The 25,707-nt window shown below is 34.0% G+C and overlaps 1 protein-coding gene across 4 annotated transcripts in view; it reads right to left on the reverse strand.

Moving 5' to 3' along the window:
* LOC100031189 (desmocollin-2) overlaps positions 1–25,707 on the reverse strand; it is a 56,277-nt gene that overhangs the window by 18,836 nt on the left and 11,734 nt on the right. For all 4 annotated transcript variants that reach the window (XM_007487208.3, XM_001380473.4, XM_056823839.1 and 1 more), the window contains exons 2-12: positions 23,292–23,376; positions 22,011–22,210; positions 19,175–19,294; positions 18,659–18,814; positions 15,058–15,202; positions 13,108–13,274; positions 12,023–12,157; positions 11,390–11,575; positions 8,051–8,298; positions 3,916–4,058; positions 564–785 (exon numbers count right to left, since the gene is read on the reverse strand). In XM_007487208.3, coding sequence (XP_007487270.2) covers positions 564–785; positions 3,916–4,058; positions 8,051–8,298; positions 11,390–11,575; positions 12,023–12,157; positions 13,108–13,274; positions 15,058–15,202; positions 18,659–18,814; positions 19,175–19,294; positions 22,011–22,210; positions 23,292–23,376 — 1,807 coding nt within the window. The remainder of the gene's footprint in view (positions 1–563; positions 786–3,915; positions 4,059–8,050; positions 8,299–11,389; positions 11,576–12,022; positions 12,158–13,107; positions 13,275–15,057; positions 15,203–18,658; positions 18,815–19,174; positions 19,295–22,010; positions 22,211–23,291; positions 23,377–25,707) is intronic.

Raw genomic sequence — 25,707 nt, forward strand, 5'->3', positions numbered from 1 at the left:
TGGTTTCCCAACCCCAAGTTTTTTCCTATCCCAACTAATCTTCTATTCAGAAGCCCAAATGATTTTCCTAAAATGCAGGTCTGAACAAGTCATCACTCCCTCCCATACATACACACTCAAAAACCTCAGGGGCTCCAAATTACTTCTAGGATCAAATATAAAACCATGTTTAGCTTTAAAAGCTTTTCATAACTAAATGCTTTCCTACCTTTCCTTACATTTTATACCTCTCCATCTACTCTAAGATCCAGTTACTTTGGTCCACTTGCTGTTCTTCACAAATGATATGCCTTATTCCGTTTCCCTATCTTTATATTTGCTATTGACTATGCTTAGAATACTCTGGTCTCTATCAGCCTTCTGCTTATTACCTTTCCTGAATTCCTTGATGACTCAATTTTAATCTCATTTTCTGAAGGAAGTTCTTCCTAGTCACACTACCACCAAAACCAGTGCTTATGTTCCCTGAGAACAGAATTTGTATTGTACTAAACTTTGTACCTCAGGTTCTTAGCATACGTCAAGCATCTAGTAGATATGAAATAAAAAAATGGAGCAAGTACCATTGAACTTGGTAACTGTCCACATTTTCTGGATATCAGAACTGGGTCCTAATCTGAAAACAAACGGAGGCCCATTTGTGGGTTCATCAGGATCAACTGCAACAATTGTCGTATATTCCATCTTTGGTTTGCAAAGTATTATTCTATCTTGATGGATGATTGGAGCATTATCATTCACATCTTCAAGGATAATTCCAAGTGTGCCAGTACATGTCTTACCATCTAGGAAAATAAAAGAAAATTTCAATGTTGATTATACTCTTTTATCCATTTCTTGGTGGTAATCAATTAGATTAAATTTTAAATTCTAATCATCTAGAATCTTAAACCCTTGACTACATTTGAGTGCTTACATCTCTCCCCCATCCTACTCTCAATATTTAGGACTCTATAATCAGAATAATAAGTCATTGTGAAAAAGAAACAAAGACTTAGATACTAATGCAGTAAACATATTAATTACATAAATTTAAAATATATCATTTGAGTTGATTACTAACCTAACCTCTGGAATAGTTATTTCTGGTTAATGTAGTGAAACAATGCAAACATAATAGGGTAAATGAGGGAAAATACAAAAATAGAATGCCTCTATAATTCAAATTTCTTGTTTGAGTCTATCCATATTGCCCCCCCCCCAAAAAACCTTTTTGTCAGAACTACTATAGACAAGACTAAAGTTTCTTATTTTGAACATTCTCTTCTGTTTTCTTCATTTCTACAAGCAATGTAAATAGGCACTTAAATGATCAACACGCTGCCCCATACTGGGAGGATGCCCAGGAAAATCAAGTGATTTTGAGGAAGGATAATCTATAGCTGATCATCACTCTAAAACTTTAATTAGGAGAATGGAAACCTAAAAATATATGCAAAATAGTTAATAAACTATTATGAATACTGTTCTCTCCTCACCTTGGTATCTTATTGAGATATAAACTCCTTCCATAAAAGTAACATACATTTAAATATTAATTCATTTTATAGGAATGGAGGGATACAGCATAAAAGTGCAGATAAGTTTTAAGTAATGTAAGAGATGGAAGGAGGGAAGGAGAAGACTGCAGGTAAAGCCACAGAATTGGCAATAATAAGTGGTTTAGAGTTGTATACTACTTACACTTTCTCTTTTTAAATATAATATAGGTAAGATAATTTATAAAATGATGGTTGACTATCAAATATGATATGGAATACATTATCATCAACACTTTCAATGTGGGGGAAATGTATATTTAAGCAATGTTCTTTTAGTCTCACTGCATAACAAGTTGGTAAAGAGTGCTTCCTCATCCTGGAATTCACTCTACCAATGAAACCACAGGTCAGGTCTCTACCCAGTTAATATCCTTATTACTTTATCCCTATCTCTAGGTTAGTGTAATACCTAGTCAGAAATATGAATAATCTTCTCATTTTGAGTCTTTTCTTTAACTATACCTTCCATCCATAATCACACACAAGAAGAAATATTATCTAATGTTGTGGGTTTTTAATCTAGAGTCCACAGACAAGATTCAAGGTGGCAGGTAGGTACTTTGGCTTTAATTGGGAAAAATTTATAGCTCTTTTCACTAACCACTGATTTTCTTTATAATACTCTGAATTTTATTTTATGTATTTAAAAACATAATTTTAGAAAAGGTCTATCAGTTTCACCACACTAGAAAAGGGGATCTAGGAAACAAAAAAGGTTAAGAATCTTTATTCTGATGAAACTAGCAAGGAAACAATTAAATGCAAAGCATTACAAAGGAGAGTAAGTAGTAATCTTACTGTCTAGTTATCTAAGAAGTGTATGTTGTACCAGAAAGAAGATTTTGCAACTTAGTTTACTGGGCAACATATATAGAGAAAGAGCACTATAAACTTTTAAAATACAGTTAATTAGAAAGGAGAAAATATGTTTTTAAAAAATTCCTGGTTTTCATTTTTAAAAGAATTGGCTTTTTAAATCAATGAATCATTAAACATTTACTAAGTACCTACTTTTTGCAAGATACTTTGCTAAGCACCAGTGGGAAAAAGATAGTCCCTGCTCATAGAGAGCTTACAGTCTAGTGAGGAAGACAACACATAAACAAAAATGCACAAAGCAAGTTAAATGCAAGATAAATATGAAATAATTAACAAAGAGAAGATACTGAAAATAAGAAGGGGTGGGAAAGGCTTTCTAGACTTAAGGAAAACCAGGGGAGTCAGTTGGGCAGATTTGAGTACAGAGAATATTCCAGGCATGGCAGACAACCAGAAAAAAACACACAGAGATGAAGAATATGTGGCAGGGAGTGAAGTATGAAAAGACTGGAAAGGTAGAAGGGGCCTTAGGTTATGAAGGGCTTGAAATGCTAAGGTAAGCATTTTTGTAGTAGATCCTGGCAGTCATGGGGAGGAATTTATTGAGTAGAGAGGTGATAGAGCTGGAATTCTGCTTTAGGAAAATAATTTTAGTGCCTTAATGGAGAATGAATTGAAGTAAAAAAAAATACATTCAACTCCACTGATATTTGATATTAAACTACTTCATCACTTTCAAGATCCTTGCTTTCATTCAAATGATTCTACCCTCCATATAAATACCAATCCCCCTTCATCATATGCCAAGGTAGATTTTCACATGCTATAGTATCCAAAAGTATGAATAGCTGAATGACCAAATTTCTATGCCCAAGTTTCATCATCTATAAAATGTAGTTTGATTATGACCAAAGAATTTTTAAAAGTCTACCTTAAATTAATGATAACATAAGCACTCCCTCAACACTTGCCAAATGTAGACAGAGAAGGTAGCCTTAAAACACACTAGGTAGTTCCTTAGGAATAACAGTGAAATTTTTTACACACACACACACACACACACACACACACATACAAATATACACATATTCAATATTTCTGAATAATACATTATACATTATTGATATGCATATAAAATATATAATTACATCTTATATATGATATAGATATTATAATACCTGGCATATATAATATATTGAAATACAATACCTATTTTGAATATATATTATATATTTCTCTGATCTAATCCAAAAAATGAACAATCTAAATGCAGGTCACCATGAGTTTATCATATTTTATCTCATGAATCTTAGTTGGAATATTTAATAAATGTAAAAGTCAGTATATAAACTAGAAATAATTAGAAAAAATATTTCTAAATTGTCAATAAAAAAGGCCAATACAGAGTAGACATTGTTTCAATAGCAATAGAAAAGGATACAAACTCCAACTGGACATTAGTAATAAAATGCAGTACAATAATGAATACACTTTGGTTACCTGAGTTATGGCATCACTCTGTGGTGATTCCTTTTCAATATTACAAATGTCTCACCTTTATCTATTGCAAGCACTGTAATGCTGTAAACACCATTTTTAACAACTTCTGCCTCTCTGTCCAGTTTTCTGGAAGTTATTATTGACCCTGAAGTTTCATCAATAGTGACCCACCCTTTCGGATCATTTAATTTCTTATATCTGTTAATAAGAAATCAAAAAAATTTTTATGAAACTTAGAAATGTGAATAATTCCAAAATATAACACTAACATTAAATGACTTTCTTATTATGATTCTGCAAATACATTGAAAGTTGATTCCATTACTGCTGAAGCTGTAAGGAGAAATCATGATGAACACAAGCCTAGAAAGTACCCCAGCCTATTAGCAAGGGCAGGGACAGAGGCCTTTGTAAAAGAGGAACGCTGTGGGGAGACAGGCTGCAGCCAGCTAAGTGATCAGTTCTTTTAAACCCCTGTATGTGTCATCTCATGCAAAACTAACCTCAAAGCTTGAGTCTCTCTGTCCCTTCAATTAATTGGTTTCACACCCACAACCCACCCATCTGAGACTTGGGTTCTCTGAATAAACATTGGCAGGAACCAAGTTTGACTTTTGCTTTATACTTGCTTGGCTCTCCATTTATTTATTTTTTTAACTAACTTATTTATTTTTAAATATTTTCCCATGGTTACATGATTCATATTCTCTCTCTTCTCTCTTCCCTTCCCACTCCTGGAGTAGAGACAATTCTACTGGGTATTGTCATTCAATACCTATTTCAATATTATTCATTTTTGTAATAGTAATCTTTTAAAAGCAAAACCCCAAATCATGTAACATTATGAACAAGTAATAAGTCGTGTTTTTCTTCTTCATTTCTACTCCTACAGTTCTTTCTATCCATGTGGATAGCATTTTTTCTCATAAATCCCTTGGGATTGTCCTGAATCATTGAATTGCTATTAGTAGCAAAGTTAATTACATTTCATCATTCCATAATGTTTTGGTTTCTGTGTACAATGTTCTCCTGGTTCTGCTCATTTCACTCTGCATCAGTTCATGGAAGTCTTTCCAGTTTATACAGGAATCAAGCAGTTCATCATTCGTTACAGCACAACAGTATTCCATCACCATCAGATACCACAATTTGTTCAACCATTCCCTAATTGAGGGATACCCTCTCATTTTCCAATTTTTTTACTACTACAAAGAGTGCAGCTATGAATATTTTGTATAATCATTTCTTATTATCTCTTTGGGGTATCATATATGTTTTTAAATACTAAGAATATTTATTCATTTTTATTCCTACAAAACCAAGCAGTGATACGGCTGGATCAAAGGGCAGGCATTCGTTTAAAGCCCTTTGGATATAATTTCAAATTTCCTTCCAGAACGTTTGGATCAATTCACAACTCCATCAGCAATGCATTAGTTTCCCAATTTTTTGGCTCTCCATTTAGAAACCACCTTTCCTCCCTAGAGAAGTGCTGTTCTGCCTATTTTTTTAAATAATTCCTGCTATACAACAGATAGTCCTACCCAAGTTAGACTACCACAACTTTATCTAACTCAGTATCTTAAGTATCTGGATGTAAATTTTGAATTATGTCCAAAGGGCACTAAAAGACTATCTGCCTTTTGATACACTACTGGGTTTATAACCCAAAGAGATAATAAGGAAAAAGACTTGTACAAAAATATTTATAGCCACACTCTTTGTGGGAGCAAAAAATTGGAAAATGAGGGGATGCCCTTTGATTGGGAAATGGCTGAACAAATTGTGGTATATGTTGGTGATGGAATACTATTGTGCTCAAAGGAATAATGAACTGGAGGAATTGCATGTGAAATGGAACAACCCCCAGGAATTGATGCAGAGTGAAAGGAGCAGAACCAGGAGAACATTTACACAGAGACTGATACATTATGGTACAATCGAATGTAATGGACTTCTCTACTAGCAGCAATGCAATAATCCAGGACAATTCTGAGGGACTTATGAGAAAGAATGCTATTCACATCCAGAGAAAGAACTGTGGGAGTAGAAACACAGAAGAAAAACAACTGCTTGATCACATGGGTCGATGGAGATATGATTAGGGATGTAGATTCTAAACGATCACCCTAATGCAAATATTAATAATATGGAAATAGGTCTTGCTCAATAACACATGTACAACCCAGTGGAATTGCTTGTTGGCTACAGGGAGTGGGGGGAGGCAAGAAGGGAGAGAAAGAACATGAATCATGTGACCATGGAAAAATACTCTTAAATTAATTAAATAAAAATTTGTAATTAAAAAATGTGAGCCCAAATGTCAAACATAGGTATAAGGATAGGGGAAGCAATATTGCTAAAATTTCTATAACCTTCTCTCATTCTTAGGTGATGGCAGCATTAAATTTCATCACAGACTTGACTTTAGACCTAAACATAGTATCTTATTTTGATTTGTTCCAAGATGCCTCATTTCCTTCCCTGTGCTAGACTCCAATCACAGCCAAAGCCACCTCCCTGTTCCTGAAGAATATTTTGTTTTTGCTATATGTTCTTCCCTTTTCACATTACATTAGTTTCTCTCACATCTCTTGACAATTTGCTCTCCTGACTGACATGGAAAGAATTCACTCCTTCATGAAACTTTCATTTTTCTATCTGTCAAAAGTGGAACATGAATTAAATCCCAGAAAATATCTCAGGGAACATCCTTACTCCCAGAATGGCTTCTCCACCTAATGCCCACCCTAAAATTTTGTCGTAATACCATTTATTCATCCACTAAGAACACAGACTTCTATAATAACTATAATTTCCACCATTACTGTCCATCCCCATCCACCCTGCTTTGCAGATCCTAAAGAAGCTGGAAGCCAAGAAGACTGACTTGTTTTTTGTTTTTAAACCCTTACCCTTCCATCTTGGAGCCAAATTGGCTCCAAGGCAGAAGAGCGGTAAGGGCTAGGCAATGGGGGTCAAGTGACTTGCCCAGGGTCACACAGCTGGGAAGTGTCTGAGGCCAGATTTGAACCTAGGACCTCCCATCTCTAGGCCTGGCTCTCAATCCACTGAGCTACCCAGCTGCCCCCCAGACTGACTTGTAACAAGAAAAGGGGCATATAAATGAGAAGCTGACAATACCATGCCCCTTGGAATCCCAAATTTGCCTATCTTCTCATAATCTCTACCCTGGAATATCTTCCCAGAAACTGGTTCATCAATCAGATTCTAATTCCAATCTCCTACTGAGTGATTATTCTCCTCATTCCATCCCTCCTATCCCTTTGGTCTAGAACAATTTCTTTAGCAAAATCCCCCCAATAGTGAACTGGAAAATTCTCCAAGGGTAGAAACCTTTTAAGCTCCTTGTGACCCTGAGTGTGTCCCTAGTGTTTAGCATTAGCTTAAATATATTAGGGATGCTTCATAAATATTTAGTAATTTTAATTGAATTCACATCCTTGACTGCTATAGATAATAGGGTAAAGGTTGGAAAAATACATTGTTCAGATGATTATTGCCTCACATAGGCTGTGGGACCACCTTCAGGACTTTGTGGACTGGCAGTGATACAAAGCTGAAGAAAGAACATGGAACCTGGCCTGAAAAATCACAAGTCACAGACAGGGAGGAGAGTTTTTCTCCCCAAGGCTATTCCAAACCACAGCAAGTTTGAGAGGTCTCCTGATTGGTAGAATGGTGTCTGAACTCATAGCATTCTTTCAGAAGGACAAGTCAAGAGAAAACAAAGCTGACCCTGGACTGTGACTGCTTTCTTATCAACAAAGGGTAAGGGGTGGAGAAATGCAAACAGCTGACAAAGGAAGGTGACTGTCAGACAAATGGTCAGTTCTTTTGACATGGCCTGTATGTTGTTTCCTGACGCAGTACTAACCTCATAACCTCAAGCTCCATTCCTAAAACCGGTTTTGCAGCTCCTTACAGCACCTGGAATTTCAGTGTTCTGATGAAACTCTAATAAGGACATGGGCTCACTTTTAATTTTCTACTTTCTTGGCTTCTAACTCAGATCCTGCCTCTGTCCTCAGCAGGGAATTGCCCTTCCCTAGCTTGATGTTTGCCTAATCCCTGGACTTCACTCAGGGGGGACAGGACACTTTATGTAGATAGGGAATTACTCATATTTATTTATTTAATTATATGTTTAGATAAAGAATTATTTGTACCTTATATCACTGCTGCTTCTGGTTTCTGTATCATGTGCTTTATACCCGTTGGCTCTGGTCCCCACATCAACATTTTCCTTTATGCGAACATTTTGTGCTGCTGGGTTACAATCTGGACCTTCATCCTGATTTATAACATTAACGGTTACTGTAGCTGTGTTCATGCTCCGGATATCCCTGGAGAATGGTGCTTCATTGGCTGCAGTAATTTCCAGCATCACTTTGTGATTTTCTTCAAAGTTCAGTGGCTACAAAAGACAGCATCAGTTCAAATGTGCATATGTAACATGGTCAAGTCGATGGTAAATAGTCAATGTAGAGAAAAAATGTAATCTCATCAAAATAAGAAGAGATATGAAAATTCTGTCTCATAATTATACATATACCCCAAATATGAAGACAATTAGATGATCTTTAAGATCCCTCCAGTTCTACTTCCTATTAAATCCCATAAAATCTGTAATCCTCATATGTCTCTATAAGAAAAAAAAAGAGCACCATTACTTCAAAGGAATAATTAGAAATAGGTAGCTGTAGCTGTCATTTGTTTTGATAAATCTTGAAAGGTTCCCTGTTATGGATAACATGCCCCACAAAGACAGTAGTCTTCTCTATTGTTGTTATCAAGTTGACAAATAGGTGTCTAAGTTACCACTGAGTAGAGAATCACCAACTACTAATACTACTTGTATCATCTCTAGCTAAAGAAGATTCTAGAATCTCATGCATTCCCTAGACCACAAATCTTGGAATGTGCTGACTTTTTCTCCAATATGCCTCAGGTGGCAATCACTTGGAAGGACAGCAGGTAAACAATGCAGAGTCTAATTGTGAAGGAGAGACAGCGTGACATTGAGAGACTGCCACTCCAATGTAAAGAGGATTAATCTGGCTAATCAAGATTAATGGTTTATTTGTTTTTGTTTTAGAAAATTAATGAAAACTTACAAGATTTCATACTTTCCAAGTACTCTCAACATTTATACACTTGAACCCTGTGTTCATGCTAAGAATGCTTTTTCTTCCCCACGTTTACCCTCTGCCTTATTTGGCTTCCTTCAAAACTCAATATTAACTCACCTTCTTTAAAGGGTCTTACTCAGCTCTCCCTCCTAACCTCTTCCCACTATTCATCCCTTTCCTCTTGAGATTACTTTCCCTTTATACTATATGTATTTTGGACAATTATAACTGTTTGTATATTTTCTTCTCCATTAGAATATGAGCTCTTTGGGAGCAGCAACTGCTTTCCATTTAGTTTTGTCTATTTTCTTTTCTTTGTATCTCCAGAATTTAGTAGAATGCCAGGCACCTAGAGAATGTTTAATAAATGCTTGTGGTCTGATTGTATACAGACTCCCTTTTCTTTCATCTCCTCAACTCTTTCCCCAGATACTTAAGCATTCTAAGAGGAGTAGAAATTGGGGATTCACTGATAGTGAAGAGCCAATGAATGAGAAGAATAACAAGAGTGGTTGGTGATTTTTTTGCTCTGTGGTGAGGCAATTATTTGTCAACCTTTTAACCACAATAGAAAAATCTATTATCTTTCTGGAACTTGTGTTCATGGCACAATAGAGAATTGCTTACAATTATTAGAAACAAATGACAGCTACCTAGTCATATAGGCAAAAAAGAAAATTTCAAAAAAACCTAAAAAAATCTTGTCAGTGATTGTGAAATCTTGAATGAGAAACTGAAGAACAGAAAGTCACAAGTTGCATTATTCTTGCTGTTGTTCATTAAAGGAAAGGTAGATAGAAGAAAAATACTAATTTGGGAATAGAACAGTTGGCTAAGAAGGCTTTCTCTTAACACTGGGCAAGTCACTTGACACTGCCTCACTTTCCTCTTTGTAAAATAAGCTGGAGAAGGAAATAGCAAACCACTCCAATATCTTTGCCAAAAACCCAAATGGGGACATGAAGAGTCAGATATGACTGAAAAATGACTGAACAACAACAAATTGAAAATATGATTAATTCAGAAATCCCCATGTTGGTAGTGTTTTTTGTTTATCTAAGAATCACTGGGTTTAGAGCAAGGGTTCTAAAAAAGGGGTCCATGAACTTGAATGAAAAAAATACATATTCATTTTCAATAATTTCTAAATGAAATTTGTCATTCCCTTCGATTGTTTAAAAACATTATTCTAGGGGGCAACTGGGTGGCTCAGTGGATTGAGAGCCAGGCCTAGAGATGGGAGGTCCTAGGTTCAAATCTGGCCTCAGACACTTCCCAGCTGTGTGACCCTGGGCAAGTCACTTGACCCCCATTGCCTAGCCCTTACCACTCTTCTGCCTTGGAGCCAATGCACAGTATTGACTCCAAGATGGAAGGTAAGGGTTTAAAAAAAATGATAAAAACTTTATTCTGAAAAGTGGTCTGTAAGATTTATACTAGACTGTTAAAGATATCTCTCTTTCTCTCACACACACACACATATGAATAAGACTTTCTTCTTTAGAGGAAGAAGGGGCCTTAGAGAACACATAACAAACATCTAATTTTATTGATGAGGAAATGTAGGTTCTTAGTGGCCAAGTGATTTGTTGCATTTCACATAGCTAATCAGAGGCCAGCACAGAATATGAAACCATGCCCTTTGACTCCAAATTCAATGTTTTTTTTCCATTATTGTCATGTCATCTCCCAGATAATTATATGAGAAAAGTTCATGATATTTTTCAGCAATAGAAAGCTACCAGTAACTCAGGTGTACAGCCACTTGAACCCTGTTACTGGTTGGGGTGCCATAGATATTCATCCTAGAGTCCTTTGGTCAAAACTGTGAGCTTAAACAAACTAGTTTGGGAAAATTTTGCCTTTTCTAAGGCTTTTGAACTTTAAAAGTTCCATAGCAGCACATGAGGGCAGGAAAAAATATGGCTTCCTTTTTACTTTGGAAAAACTTATATTCCTGTTTTAATATTGGAAGATTCACAGAAGGGTCAAGACTTTCCAATTATATATCCAAGTGCCAAGAAATTCCACTTAGAACTAGAGGTTGACCTGAAAAAAAATTTCTGAATGTTCTCAAAATTGGAAATGAATTAGGACAATGAAATTACATTTCTTAAAAGTTATTATTTTATGTTAGCAGAGGGATTCTGGCTACAAAGTACTAAAGTCATTTACTAATTATATTGAGATGTATGGTTTTCTAAAGGTTCATGAACACATAGATTAGAAAGTGCTTGAATGAAAACCACAGATTTGCACTTTGTCTAAGTATTTCCTTTATTCCTGTAAATCCCAAAGTTCATTTCACTTCATTCAAGTCAATATCACAAAAGTTTTAGACTTTCCAAGCTATAATTTTCTTTTCTTTTTTCTTACCTTAATAATAGATAAAACACCTTCATTGGTTTTGGGGTCTGTCACAATCTGAAAATTTTTATTTCCATTGCCCTTTGAAATTGTATAATTAGCTCTCCAATTTGGAGTGTTAGGCAAATCCTTATCTTCTACGGCTATTCGCAAAACATCTTTCTTGATTGTATTTTCCTCAATTGAGACTTCATACTGAAATAATGAAAAGTCTTATTAGAAATTTCCTTTACAAAGAGAGAAAACTATATTAAGGGTGATGAAAGCTCTTCTCCCTCCTCCACCTCCAACTCCAAGTCTTAGTATTCACAGAAATGATTTAAAACTAAGAATTCAAATTGTCCTGTTATTGAAGATAATTTTTAAATGATGCATTTTGAGTAAACCTTGGCCAAGTCTATATGACAAAGGAATACAACCATTCTGCTAATCAAAATGATAAAAACAGTTTTCCACTTCTTATGTACATCAGCTATTGAAGCTTTAATTTTACTTGAAATAATTTGAATAAAGATACCGTCCATTCTATAGACTTTTTCAGTAAGTTAAACATTATGTTAACTCATACAACATGATTCATGGTAGAAATATTTAGATATTTCAATTAGATATAATTTATGTTCAACAGAAACAAGTACTTACTGAAGACTTAGTGAAAGTGGGCACATGATCATTTGCATCTTTTACTGAAATGATACAAGTTGATGTATTCATCAAACCAAAAAATTGACCGTCCATATCTTGTACTTTCATTGTCAACTTATATTTGTCTACCACCTAAAAACAAAAATGGGAAAAGTTAATGTTTATTCATGGTCTTAGCTGATTTATCAATTGGGGAATGAATCTTTTTCTCATGGCAATGAGACCTTTATCAGAAAAACTTGTTATATTAAATTTTTCATAGTAAACTATTTCCCTTGTAATCTGAATTGTAATCTAAAATTAGATTTGTTTGTTTAAATCTTTATTATTTTGTGTATCAAAACTATACATTTTATTTTTTAAAGATACTACATGTATTCTGAATATTTCTTTCAAGACAAACAATCATCATGTGCTGGTCCACTATCCACATCTGCTCTTTTAGTTCCTTTCATGACCAAAACCACATTTTTTCAAATCCACTCGTAGAAATTAAGGGTTTAGACTCATTTGGACCACAGGCACGGATAAAGCAAAGCAAAGTGATCTTCATTTAGATTTGACCCTCTGATCATGGCTTCAGCTGAATGAACCCATGAAAAAATAAGCTATCAATCCATATGAAAAACCAAAATAGCAATTTCAAGAATGATTTTAATGAGAAAATCCCATTCTTCTTTGTCCTTACAACTTTGCACAACTAACCCCCCAAATATCATATTCCTTTTTTTGATGGTACATCTCACAATATTAAATTAACAAAAGAACCAGGTTGAATAAAATATAAAAATCACATAACATCCTCTCACTGTATATTGACTTTTACAAAATCTCTCTGGCTAGCACTCCCCACCTTCCACCCAAACTTTCAGCAAAAAGGCATTTCTCTAAGTTAGAAATACTGTTTTTAAAAACCTTACCTTCTTTCTCAGAATCAGTACTAAGTATTGGTCCCAAGGCAGAAGAGTGGTAAGAGATTTGGTTCTCTATCCAGCTAGCCACCTAGCTGCCCAATGGAACCATTTTAGTAGTATTTGCAGTGAAATCTGATGCTGATATTAGATGTTATGCTTAAAACTTACCTCTCTGTCCATTTGATGTGATATTGTAGTGATTACACCTGAAACTGGATTTACTGAAAATAATTTAGGAGAAGGGGGCTGTTGATCCATAATGGAGTACTTCAGGCGAGTATGCATTGTATCGGGTTCATCTCTGTCTGTCGCAGATACCTGTCCCACCGTAGTGCCTATGCATTTTTTTGGGAAAAAACCTCTTCAGTCTCCACAAAAATACATTATTCCTCTCATTTATCCTAATAAGGTGACCTCAACTAATATTCTTTTATCTTAATACTGTTCAAATGTTATGCTAACCCCACTATTCTCAAAATCTTGCTGGACCACCATTGGACAGATGATTTATTATTTCTGTGAAATCCACTGTTCCTATAATAGCACTTGATATAATAATAAGTTTTGTGGAACTAATCCATGCTATTAGGGAGAGTCCCTATACTCAGAAAATTCATGAGAGTATAAGCAAAAATATGATCAATAATTCTGAAAAGAAATAACTTTAAATATTTTCATAGTATTTCCCTAAATATAGGGAGAACATGGACCTGCAATTGAAATAGTCTGGGAAACTCCCAGATAAAGAAAATTCTTCCACTATTTAGGATGGTACTTTCTCTTTAATTTATAGAATTAGAGTTGCTTACATCACTGAAAACTTAAGTGACTTAGTCACATAGCACAACATGTGCCCGAGACAAAACTTAATCTTAGGTGTCACTGACCCCGAGTTTAATTATCTATACCATGATGCCTTTCATAAATTTTCACAAATAATTTAAAGTATTTTTAAGCTACCAATAAGTAACAATCTGCAGAGCAACCACTGTGCATTATATAATGTATTTCTAAAATTACATACTTTATCTACAATGTTATTAGGTGTCAGGGAGTTACTTGATTTGAATTAATAAGCTATGTAAAGTTAAATTAATAAGAAAACTGTAGCCATCCAAAAGAATACATAGTCTCTATTATTTAAAAAATTGACAGATTTTTTTATGATGGTGAAAAATTGGAAATTGAGAGGATGCCCATCAATTGGGTAACAACTAAACTAAATGTGGCATATGATTGTAATGGAACACTACTAGGGTTTAAAAAATGACAAGCAGAATAGTTTCAGGAAAACATGGGAAATCTTATGTGAACTGATCCAAAGTCAAGTGACAGAACCAGGTGGACATTGTATACAGTAGCAACAATGTTGTGATGATGATCAATTATAAAAAAAAAATTAGCTATTCTAATCAAGAAAATAATTCACGACAATTTGAAAGGACTCATGATGGAAAATGCTACTCACCATTGGAGGGAAAACTGGTGAACCCTGATTACAGATTGAAGAATATCTTTTTCACCTTATTTTTCTTGCTTTTTATTGGCAACATGTTTAATATAGAAATGTGTTTTGCATGACTTCTCACATATAATGGGCATCAGCTTGACTGCCTTCTCAATGAACAGGGGAAGGACAGGAGGGATGGTGGGAATTGGGGACTCAAAATAAAAAAAAAAGTTTTTTCTTTCTTTAAAGAGTGAAGAGGGCAAAGGATATGGGTTAAGCAGAAAGGGTAAATTTTCTTTAAAGAAACTTCTTTAGAACAACCTCTTGCTAAATTATCAGGGGTAGTTAGATGAACTGATGGAAAAAAGCAACATGAATAATAGCTAAAAGATATTTTGTGTTTTGGTTTAATTGCTCTTGCAGGGGTTAAACCCTAGCAACAACACACACACAAAAAAAGAAGCAAGGGATCTGTATAAGGCAGATATTGCATGAACAAGATTAAATATCTGATATCTGCCTATAGAAGAAATTTCTTTATAAGAGGCTTCCACATGAAGACACATGATTTAACACAAAATCAATATGAAATTTGACAAATTTTAAAACATTATTTAAAAACAATACTCAGAGCAAACAATGTTAATAATTATTAACAATATGCTTACCAATTCTAGAGCCTTCAAGAACCTCAAAATTATAAACTGACTCTGTGAAGATTGGGTAGTTGTCATTTTCATCTTCAACTTTGATAGTAAGTGGTAAAGGAACATCTGAAGAATATCCATCAGGAGTAGTGGCATATGCTACTAACTATAAATGAAAAGCACAATGTAATAATTTAATAAAATAAGATAGCAACAAACTAAAGTCAGAGATTTCTTCACTTTCCTTTTTAAATATTTTTTCATCACCTCCACACAGCACAACTAACAGAACCAAAATTGGAAGTGGCATTATATCAACCACAATAAGAGATATAAGACTATTTTTAGAAAGTGTTACACTTCAAATGTAAATTAGAAATGCAGAAGGGTAAGCCAGGGCCAAGTATGTCTAGACTAGAAGGATAAAGAACGACATTTAAGTTCAGGGACGCTATTTCTATTCTAAGCTCTGCCCATACACAGAGATGTGTTGGGAAGGCAACTGAAGATGAGTTTCCTAGCTATATTTCCTATTAGTTAATTTGTACTATATACTCTAAAATCTTTGTGACAGAAACAAATTTGAAAATAAAATATATCTTTTGAAATTGGGAAGTAGAAATAACAGAAAATGAACATATAACTAAAAAAAGAAACTAGTTTTCTGTATTTCAAAAAGTTTATTATCATGGATACTGATCTTGCTTTATCTCATGACAGTTTTAGAAAAATCAAAATGAAATAGAGATGGAAATTGACAGCCATATTCAGAGAGTGAAACAGGAAATATTTGATGGGAATTTAGTGAGGAAACTCTCCCCCCACTCCATCAGAGATTCCTATTCCCAGAGCACTGGAGGCAACTAAGTTTATTAGCTGGGGATGACAGAAGAGAATGACAATATACAAGGGTTAAAGTCAACTAGTTTTTAAATTATGAACAAGAAAAATAAAAATTTGTTTTAATATATTGTAACAAATTATACATACATCTAGAATGAGGGCAAGGGGAAAGAATATAAAAGAAAGAGGGGGGAAAACAAAAGTAAAGGAAAGACAATTTAGCATAAGAATTTCCATTAAGGATTTCTTTCCCCCCAAAAAAAGATTCCTAGTCTCTACAATTCTACCCCATGAAGATCTGAGTGTTTCTTTTAATTCTAGTAAATTATCCTGGTTCAATCAATCCTTTTGATTTTATCTACACACCTTCCCCCTAATGACTGCCAAAACACATTCAAATGACTGCCCCCCAAACACATTCAAAACCCACATCACTTGGCCCCCTGATCTGCTAAAACACCTTAAGGCTTCCTACTCCAATGAACCATGTTACCCCTAACTCTTGGACTACCTTTTGCAAAGTAATTAAGAGACTAATCCCAGTGGTTGTCTATATAGCTTCCTCACTTTAATGTATTTAAAGAAATTCTTCTGTTTTTGTTTTTTTGAAAGAAAGGGAAATTCTTTACAATTGATTTTCATTTCTAGTATGTTCCTGATCAGATACACATTCCATAGACTTCCTTTTAGGTATCATATCACCTAAAAAAACCTTCAAATGACAAACAAAAAGAGGTCAAACCCCTTAGCCTAGAATTTAAGGGCGTATACAGTGTAGGCTCCAAACTCCCTCCACAGATTTATATCTTTATATATTTTCTACATTTCAGTCAAACTGGATGACAAACTGCCAGATTTGCTATTTGACAAACTTTTACCAACCTCCAACCTCTATACTTTGCTCACACCATCATTCATGGCTAAAATACACTGTTTTTCATCTCTATCTGTTGAAATTCTTTCCATGGTTAAAGTCTAAATTCATCATCTCCTACATAAGCCTTCCTAACTCTTCCTTCTCCTTAACCTGACACTCATTTGCTTTCTAATCTGCATTTGACTCAGTATTTGTTTATATCCCTTCCCTATCTCTCCAATTAGATTATAAATTTCTCCATTACAAGGCCAGCATATAATTTTATTCTTATATCTCTAGTGTCTAGGGGAAATGCTTTGCATGTAGGTGTTTAATTAAAATTGGTTCAGTTTAATTTATTGAATTTTTGTTGTTGCAGAATACTTTTTTCCATGTAATAATTTCTTCTTTGATTTTTCCAATTAATCAGAGACTGTTTTATTTTTCTGAGAGAATATGGATTTTAGGATAGACTAAAAAGCTTTTGAAGTGTATTTCATTATTATTATTTGCCCTGATCTTCCAATAAGCATTTTAATAACCTCTATCTCAAATTTTTAACTTTTTTCTAATGCTCACTATTAATAATAGATATCTTTAGTTTTATCTTCGCTATTAGCATGCTTGATGTGTTTTGCTATTATATAATTGACTCCTTAAAAATCAAAAGGTTTTCTATGCTAGACTACCAATCACCATTTCATGATTTTTTTATAATGGACAAATAGTACTGATATATTGCTGCTACAGTTCAACTGGTGTTACAGTTTTATAACTACAGAAATTGTACTTAATGTTTGAGAAAATTTCCCAACAAGTACAGCTATTCCAAATTTAATGGACTGCCTCAGGAATTAGTGGGTTCCCTTTTACTAAAAGTCTTCAATCAAAGGCAAAAGAGAGATGACCATTTGAAGAGTATGTTATTGAGGAGATACTTAAGTTAAATTAGATGTCTTCTAACTCAAGAGCCTGAAATTAATTGAATTTGTAGTAGGAGGGCAAGGTAATTAAGCAAATACCTAATTATACTTTAAAGTGGTCACAGGCTAGAGTAAATGAATTTTTAGTCCTCATATTGACACTAAAAGATGTCATAATTACAATTTTAACATTTCATGGGTCATAGTTTTAGTCTGCTCATCAAGAAGTTCTCATATCAAGTCATGATAAATAGCTTAACAAAACTATAAAATTTAAATATTTCTCATTCTAGTCCTACAAACAAGTTTATCAGGTAAACTTTAAAGTTCTATCACCTTACAAGATGAACAGTGAGGCAACTAAAATGGTATCTCAGTCAAAGACCTTACTCTTTCTGGCTATCATAAGCATTTTTCTTTAGTCTCATATTTTGTTTTTAAAGTTCTATATAGATTTTTTTCCAATTCTTTAAACAGGGCTGCTGCCCTTTTTAGAGCTTTTTCCATGGATTAATTCAATTGGTAATTCCAGATCACTACTTATTTTATAGGAAATAATAGAAAATGTAGTCCTAGAAACAATTTGTTTTAGTCACATACAAATTAACCTATCAGTTCAAACATGGTCAGATCATAGTTTCAAACCTGGAAAGGTACCCCCTGAGGCTAACTTCCTCCTTTTACCACTGAGGAAAGTAAGGCCTAGAACAAAGACATGTTTTGCTCAAATTGTTATAGAATGGGAATTAAACACAGACACTTTTGCTCTAAATATTCTTAGTCCTTTTGAATATATAATAGGGCTTCACAAGAGTTGAGGCAATTGTCAGCAGTTACAAATTTCTAAAAGACATACTTTACTTGGACATTAAGATCTACTCAGAACATAACAACATCAGAAGGATAGACACATTGAGAACAACAAAAATTATTGAGTATGAGAAATGAGCAACAAATAGAATGAGCTATAAATAACTTCATAAATAATTTAAACACTTACTTCAAAAGCCTCATATGTCTCACGATCTACAGGACCAGTACAAAATAAATTCCCAGTATCTTTCTCTATGTAAAATAAATTGAGAGGGTTTTGGTCAACTCCAGGCCCACTGATGGAGTAGTAAACAGTATATTTCTGGGCTGAATCAGACTGGATCTATACAGAGAGTAAATAATATATTTAGAAAAGGTCAGAATTTATGAAAAATTACTTTTTTAAAATAAATTTTGAATGTACATATTTATATGCTTATAGAATTGGGAGAGATAATTATAAAAATAATATCTACATATAAGTATATTTAATGTATAAAGCACAGTAGGAAATATCTAGAAATGAGAAGGAAATTAAGGAATTAGCACTAGATTTTAAAGACAGAAATAAAATACCTGAAATATAATCTCCACAGTTGTGAAATTTTGTTAATGATAATTGGATCCAGATACATTTTTAAGTATCTGAAAAGTTAGTGAATCTGAACTGAGAATTTGAAGCATTTGTGTGTATAAATTTTACCTGCTGAAGAAACAAGGGGAAAGGACCTAGGGAATTCTCTAGCATTGAACATGGAATAGGGGCCCATCTTCTCTTCGTACGTTTGAGAATTGTTTCTTGAAGTCCTCTTTTGTAATGCTTCTAGAATTAAAAGAAAACAAAAATTCTTCTATCTTTACCTTAATTCTCATTGTAGCAGTCATTTTGTTTTAAACTTTATGGAAACAGAGAAGGGCAAAATGCAGAACTGGAAAGTTAGAAAGGGCCTGCTAGCTGAGGCTGCTATTTTTACAACTTCTGGGTTTCAAAAATTCTTAATTAAAATTTACCAAGTAAAACAGGATATGAGGACATTTGAAGTAAAGGGAAATAAATCATGCTTCCTAGGGACCTCTCAAGATTAATGACATTTAGTGCTAAAGAATAAGAAGTCAACAAGTAAACCAGAATGTTCACATCTTACATTTCAAGTATTTTTAAATCCTTTTTGTTGTTGTTGTTGTTGCATTGAAATCTGGCTAGATTAAGAGAAAACCACTTTTTACCCACAGAGCTTAAATATGATCAACTTCTTTCTCTTTTTTTCCCCCCAGGGGAACAGGTTTTCCCTGAATAACAGGTTAAAATATATGAATTCAGGGTGGAGATAATGTTTCTCTTATTATAAAATAGGAATATAACCATTTTAGATTCTGTTAGTTTATCTTGCATAGATAAAAAAAGCTGTTAGTCTTCTTTGTATTTATCACATTATGCCTTATAATACAGCTATTTGTATAGATGACTTATCACTATCTAACTTCCTTGAGAACAGGTTTAGCAGAACAATGGGTCTGAGGTGAGACATAGGATGTCCTTAGTAGGAGCTCAAAGTTAATGACTCCCTGTCATTAATAGGAGAAGACCAAGTTAGTCCCAAGAAGACATTGTAATGGCACTCTGAAGCACAAACTGTTTTCTGTGATCCTCCATGCCTTGTATGTAATGGATGCACAAGGAGCTGGTCTCCATAAATGATAAACCATATTATAAACAAAGATTATGAGATAAAAACTCATGACAGCAAAGAACAATAGCAGATCACGAGAAAAGGTGTTTCTTAAGCACTTACTGTATTATGTGCTAGGCATGGGCTAAGTGTTAGGAATACAAAGAAAGTTTAATTTTTAAAAATCCCAGCTCTCAAGAAGCACACAGTCTAATGGAGGAGCCAACATGTAAACAAGATACATACAAGGAAACTTGGAGGCAATCTCAGAGGCAGTCTTAGCATTAAGAGGAAACAGGAAAGGTTTATTGTAGAAGGTGGGAATTTACCAAATTTAAATTTAATTTCTTTTTAGGATTTTGAAAGGAAACCAGATACCAGGAGGGAAAAACAAAGAGAGAGAGATTTCAGGAGAGTTACCCAAAATACCTTCATCGAGGAGTTGAAGTGTTGTGTTTGAGGAATGGTGAGAAAGCTAGTGTCAGAATCATAGAGTAAGTTGAAAAGAGTAAGGTGTACAAAGACTATAAAAATAGCATAGAAGAAGGGCTTTAAATGGAAAGGATTATTTATTTTATTGTAGGCACTGGAGAGCCACTGGACTTTGCTAAGAGGGTGAGTATGTGGGTGACATGGTTAGACATGGACTTTAGGAAGATTACTTTGATAACTGAATAGATGATATGTTGGAGTAGGAAGAGACTTCAGGCATGGAAAACGACCAGATACGATTTAATAAGTGATGAAGATCTGTACCAGATACTAGTGTCAGCAGAAAGGTGTACAGAGATATTGTGAAGGCAGAATCATTAGAACTTGACAACAGAATGGATTCTGGAAAGAGGGGAGGGAGGGAAGATAATAAAGAATGAAATTGAGAGGGGCAGTAAGGTAGCTCCATATAGAGAAAGCAAGGCAGGAAGTCCGGGGTTCTAATCCAGACAAAGATATTTCTTAAATATGTGGCTATGGTTAAGTCATTTGACTCCAACTGCCTAGTCCTTACCAATCTTCTGCCTTAGAACCAATATTTAGTATAGATTCCAAGACAGAATGTAAGGGTTTAAAAAAATAGAATGGATTGAGGATGAAATCTAGTTCATAAGATTGGGGTCTGGGAGCATGGTACTACCTTTTATTACTATGGGGAAATTAGAAAGGGATGGTTTTTGTATAAAAATAATAAGTTCAGTTTGGGACATATTGAGTTGAAGATGTTCAGAAGACATCCAATTCAAGATATCCAAGAGGAAGTTAGAGATGTTAAGACTAAAGGTAAAGAGAGAGGAAGTTTAGGTAAATAAATATAAGAATCATGTGCATAGCGAAGATAATTGAATCCATGAAAGCTGATGAGATCACCAAATGAAATAGTCTAGAAGGAGAAGAGAAGACAGTCCAGGACACAGTCATAACAGTTGACCGTATCATTTTATCACATAATATATGATCACCAAAGGCATATCAGCATACAGATCAGGCAGGTGAAATCACAACAAAGTTTTAATATCTTCAATCAGAAATAATCTCTTATAAGCAATATCCCATTGGTTTGGTGTTCCTAAATGGATCCAACTGAGTGTCTGAAAACTTCTGAATTCCCTATTGTATTTCCTGCTACCTATGTATCACACAAGATTTCTCTCTTTGTTTTGAATGCAATACTATCTTAACAATTCACAATCATTTTGTATCAGAGAGGGTGATTAGAGCTTATCTTGATAAATGTGAGATTTTATAGTAAAGTCAAAAGGAAAAAATAAAACAAAAACAGTACTTTTTAATTATCCTTCAGTTTTGAAAAGGTTTATTTTTTTAAAACACTAATATATTTTTAAAATAAAATGCTATATCATGCTTTTTGAATACCTTCTTTTGATGTTTGATTATAACATTTATGTCTTTCTGTTTCTGTTCCTGAGTATTCACAAGAGATATGATAAAACTCCTCTTCTCTGGAGACAATAACATTTTATTTGTTGGATATATTGAACCATCTTTTAAAATTCCAAAGTCAGGATCACTTGAATAAATAAGGTTTGCAGACTTCAAGCATTCTTCCAGATTAACTATATGAGAGAAAAAAATCATAAGTTGTATAGAGATCCAAGTAAACTTTGTCAAATTTGAACCCAGGACATCCTGTCTGTGGGCCTGACTCAATCCACTGAGTCACTTAGCTGTCCCCAAGATGTGCTTTTTACAAAGGGATGAGTGTTTTAATCTATGTTTTGATTCAGCTATACTTCAGCTAAAAAAACTCTTCTTTGAATAAACACTTATTAGCCTTTTAAATGTATATAATGAACTCTAAAATGTTTTTATTAAGAATAATTTTAATCTTCTTAGGGACAAAATATTTAAATTATTGAACTGACATTTGATTCGAAATTATGATTCACCTGAGAAAATCACATTTCTTAAAAATAGCATGGAATGCAAGAAAAAAGCCTTTAAGCCAGAAACTGACGTAGTACTATAAACTCTTATAGAGACAAAAGAAAAACAATGGAAGAAGGGAGTTAGCTGGGAATTTTAAAGAAAGAAATAAGCAAATGAACAAATAACTCTTTTTAAAAAGTCAATGACAACTTTGAAAGTTTTTCAAATAAAATAGGGAGCATTGGATAGTGCTATACCATTAAAAAAAAACACCACTTTATTCTGACAAGTTCCAAGCCTTCTCTAAAATAGCAAAGAGGCACACAAAATGTAATGAACACCTCAATGTTCCGTTATCTTTTCCACCTTCAAATCTATGAACTCCATTCTTCTCTCTCTCTCTCTTCAGTCTTCAATTATTCCTAGTCTTTTTGTTATAGCAGTGCCTATTCTTGGAATTCACATTTTAATTGGAGGCATTTACAAGTAAAAATAGAAATACAAAGGCAGCAAAAATTTTAAAGGCTTAGGAAATTTTTTAAAAATTACAACCAGAGGCCTAACCACAGAACAAACTTTAAAAATATATAATCAATAAAGTTATGAAGATCAAGAAGCATTGTTAAGATTATTTTGTCTTTTATCTACTTTCAAATGGTACTCTGAATGGTCATGATAAATAATTCCATGGTTGCTTCCATTTTCCAAGAGTAGACTTAAAAAACAAATTCTAAACTTTAATTTATGATTTTTTCTGCCATATCTTACCTCTTCCAACAATTTGATTAGCTTCTAGTTTAGTTGGGACATAGAAAGTCACATTATTGCAGGCTTCACAGGCAAAAATCAGAACCTAAAAATAAAACCAAGACTATTTGAGAGAATTATTCTTGATATAAAATTATTGTTTTAAATTGTGCTTAAGGCAATCATTCAATTTAATCTATAAAATCAAATGCCTTCAATAAAAGACAAGGAAAACACAATAACTTAAACAGCAATTCTGAGCAATTTTTGTCAAATCAGTTTAAATTGTAGTGTGTTCCAAACATAAGGTCATTTTAAGCTATTATACTGCACTGAGACTGTTGATGTAACATATGACACATTTTTGTGAGTGTATGAATGGAGAGAAGGGAAGAGAAAGTGGTGGAAGGAAAGAGAGAGGGAGAAGAGAGAAGGAAAGAAAAGAGATGGGAGGAGAGAATGAATATACCACAGTGGCTGTTACTGATATGAGAAATGCCATTGAGCTACAATGAACAAAAGTTGACAATTGATTGGAAATGTAGAAAGAGCAGAGAATAAAAGAATGACTACAAAGTTTCAAACCTGGCTGACTGAAAGGATGGTGGTACCCTCTACAAAAATAGGGAAAATCAGAAGAGATGTGGGTTCTGCAGTGTTGGTTTTCTTTATAGGGCTTCTGGTCTGAAATGTTCAATAGGCAATATGTGATAGAGGAGTGCCACGCAGGAAAAAGACGAGACCTGATTCATCATTTACTAGATTCATAAGACTTGGTTCCAAAAGGAACATTGTTTTAAAATATTCAGATCCATGAAGGAGGCTGCTAAAAAAAAAATACTGCCATCAACTTGCTGCATAATATCAAACAAATATTTAACCTCTTTTTCTTCATACATATGATGGTCCCTTCATCTCTAAAATTATTTATATATATATACATATATATATATACATACATATATATACACATTCTAAGAATGTAGTAGAGGTTCTGAAGATAATTTTTTAAAAATTTTATTTAATTAAGAAAATTTTTCCATGGTTACATGATTCATGTTCTTTCCCTTCCCTTCTCCCTACCCCACCCCCTGAAGCCAACGAGGAATTCCACTGGGTTTTACATGTGTCATTGATCAAGACCTATTTCCATATTATTAATATTTGCACTAAGGTGATCGCTTAAAGTCTACACCCCCAATCATATCCCCATCAAACCATGTGATCAAACAGTTGTTTTTCTTCTGTGTTTCTACTCCCACAGTTCTTCCTCTGATTGTGGATAGTGTTCTTTCTTATAAGTCCCTCAGAACTGTCCTGGATCATTGCATTACTGCTAGTAGAGAAGTCCATTACATTTGATTGTGCCACCATGTATCCATCTCTGTGTATAATATTCTCCTGGTTAAACTCCTTTCACTCTGCATCAATTTCTGGAGGTCATTCCAGTTCACATGGAATTCCTCCAGTTCATTATTCCTTTTAACACAATAGTATTCCATCACCAACAGATACCATAATTTGTGGCTATAAATATTTTTGTACAAGTCTTTTCCCTTATCTCTTTTGGATATAAACCCAGCAGTGGTATGGCTGGATCAAAGGGCAGACAGACTTTTAAACCCTTCTGGGCATAGTTCTGCAGATAATTTTTAAAAATTCTAAAAAACAATAATAGAATAATTTAAGTAAAGATATAATCCAAATAGGGGCAGCTAGGTTTCTCAGTGGATAGAGAGCCAGGTCTGGAGATGCGAGTTTCTGAATTCAAATCAAACTCAGATACTTCCTAACTGTGTGACCCTGGACAAAATCATTTAACCCCAAATGCCTATTCCTTCTTGCTCTTCTGCATAGGAACTAATATTAAGTATCAATTCTAAGACACCCATGGGCAGTTAGGTAGCATAATGAATAGAGTACTAGCCATGGAGCCAAAACTCATCTTCCAGAGGTCAAATCTGGCTTTATATGGCTTATTGTGTGATCATGGGCAAATTACTTAATGTTGTTTGCCTCAGTTTTCTCATCTGTAAAATACGCTAGAGAAAGAAATAAGAAGTTACTCTAGCATCTTTGCCAAGAAAACTTGAAATAGAGCCATAAAGTGCTGGACAAGACTGAAAAATGACTGAACAACAACAATGTAACCCAAAGTAATCCTTTTTGGGAAGGATACTACACATTTGGTCATCTAAGTTATCTGTGTTGTGAGTTTTTTTTTCCCCAAAGTCAGTTTCTTATTCTTTGTTGTCTTTTTCTCCCTGCTTCCCCATAGAAGTTTATTGATATTTTAGATTGTCTCAAAAACAAAAAGAGAAATGAATAATTTTCTTTTTAGAGGAACCACCACAGTGAAAACATTATTTTAACAAAATCCAAAATGAATAAAATTGAGAGGTTGAAGAGAATAATTACATTACAAAGGAGTTACTAC

This window comes from Monodelphis domestica, chromosome 3, assembly GCF_027887165.1.
Source record: "Monodelphis domestica isolate mMonDom1 chromosome 3, mMonDom1.pri, whole genome shotgun sequence".
NCBI lineage: Eukaryota > Metazoa > Chordata > Mammalia > Didelphimorphia > Didelphidae > Monodelphis > Monodelphis domestica.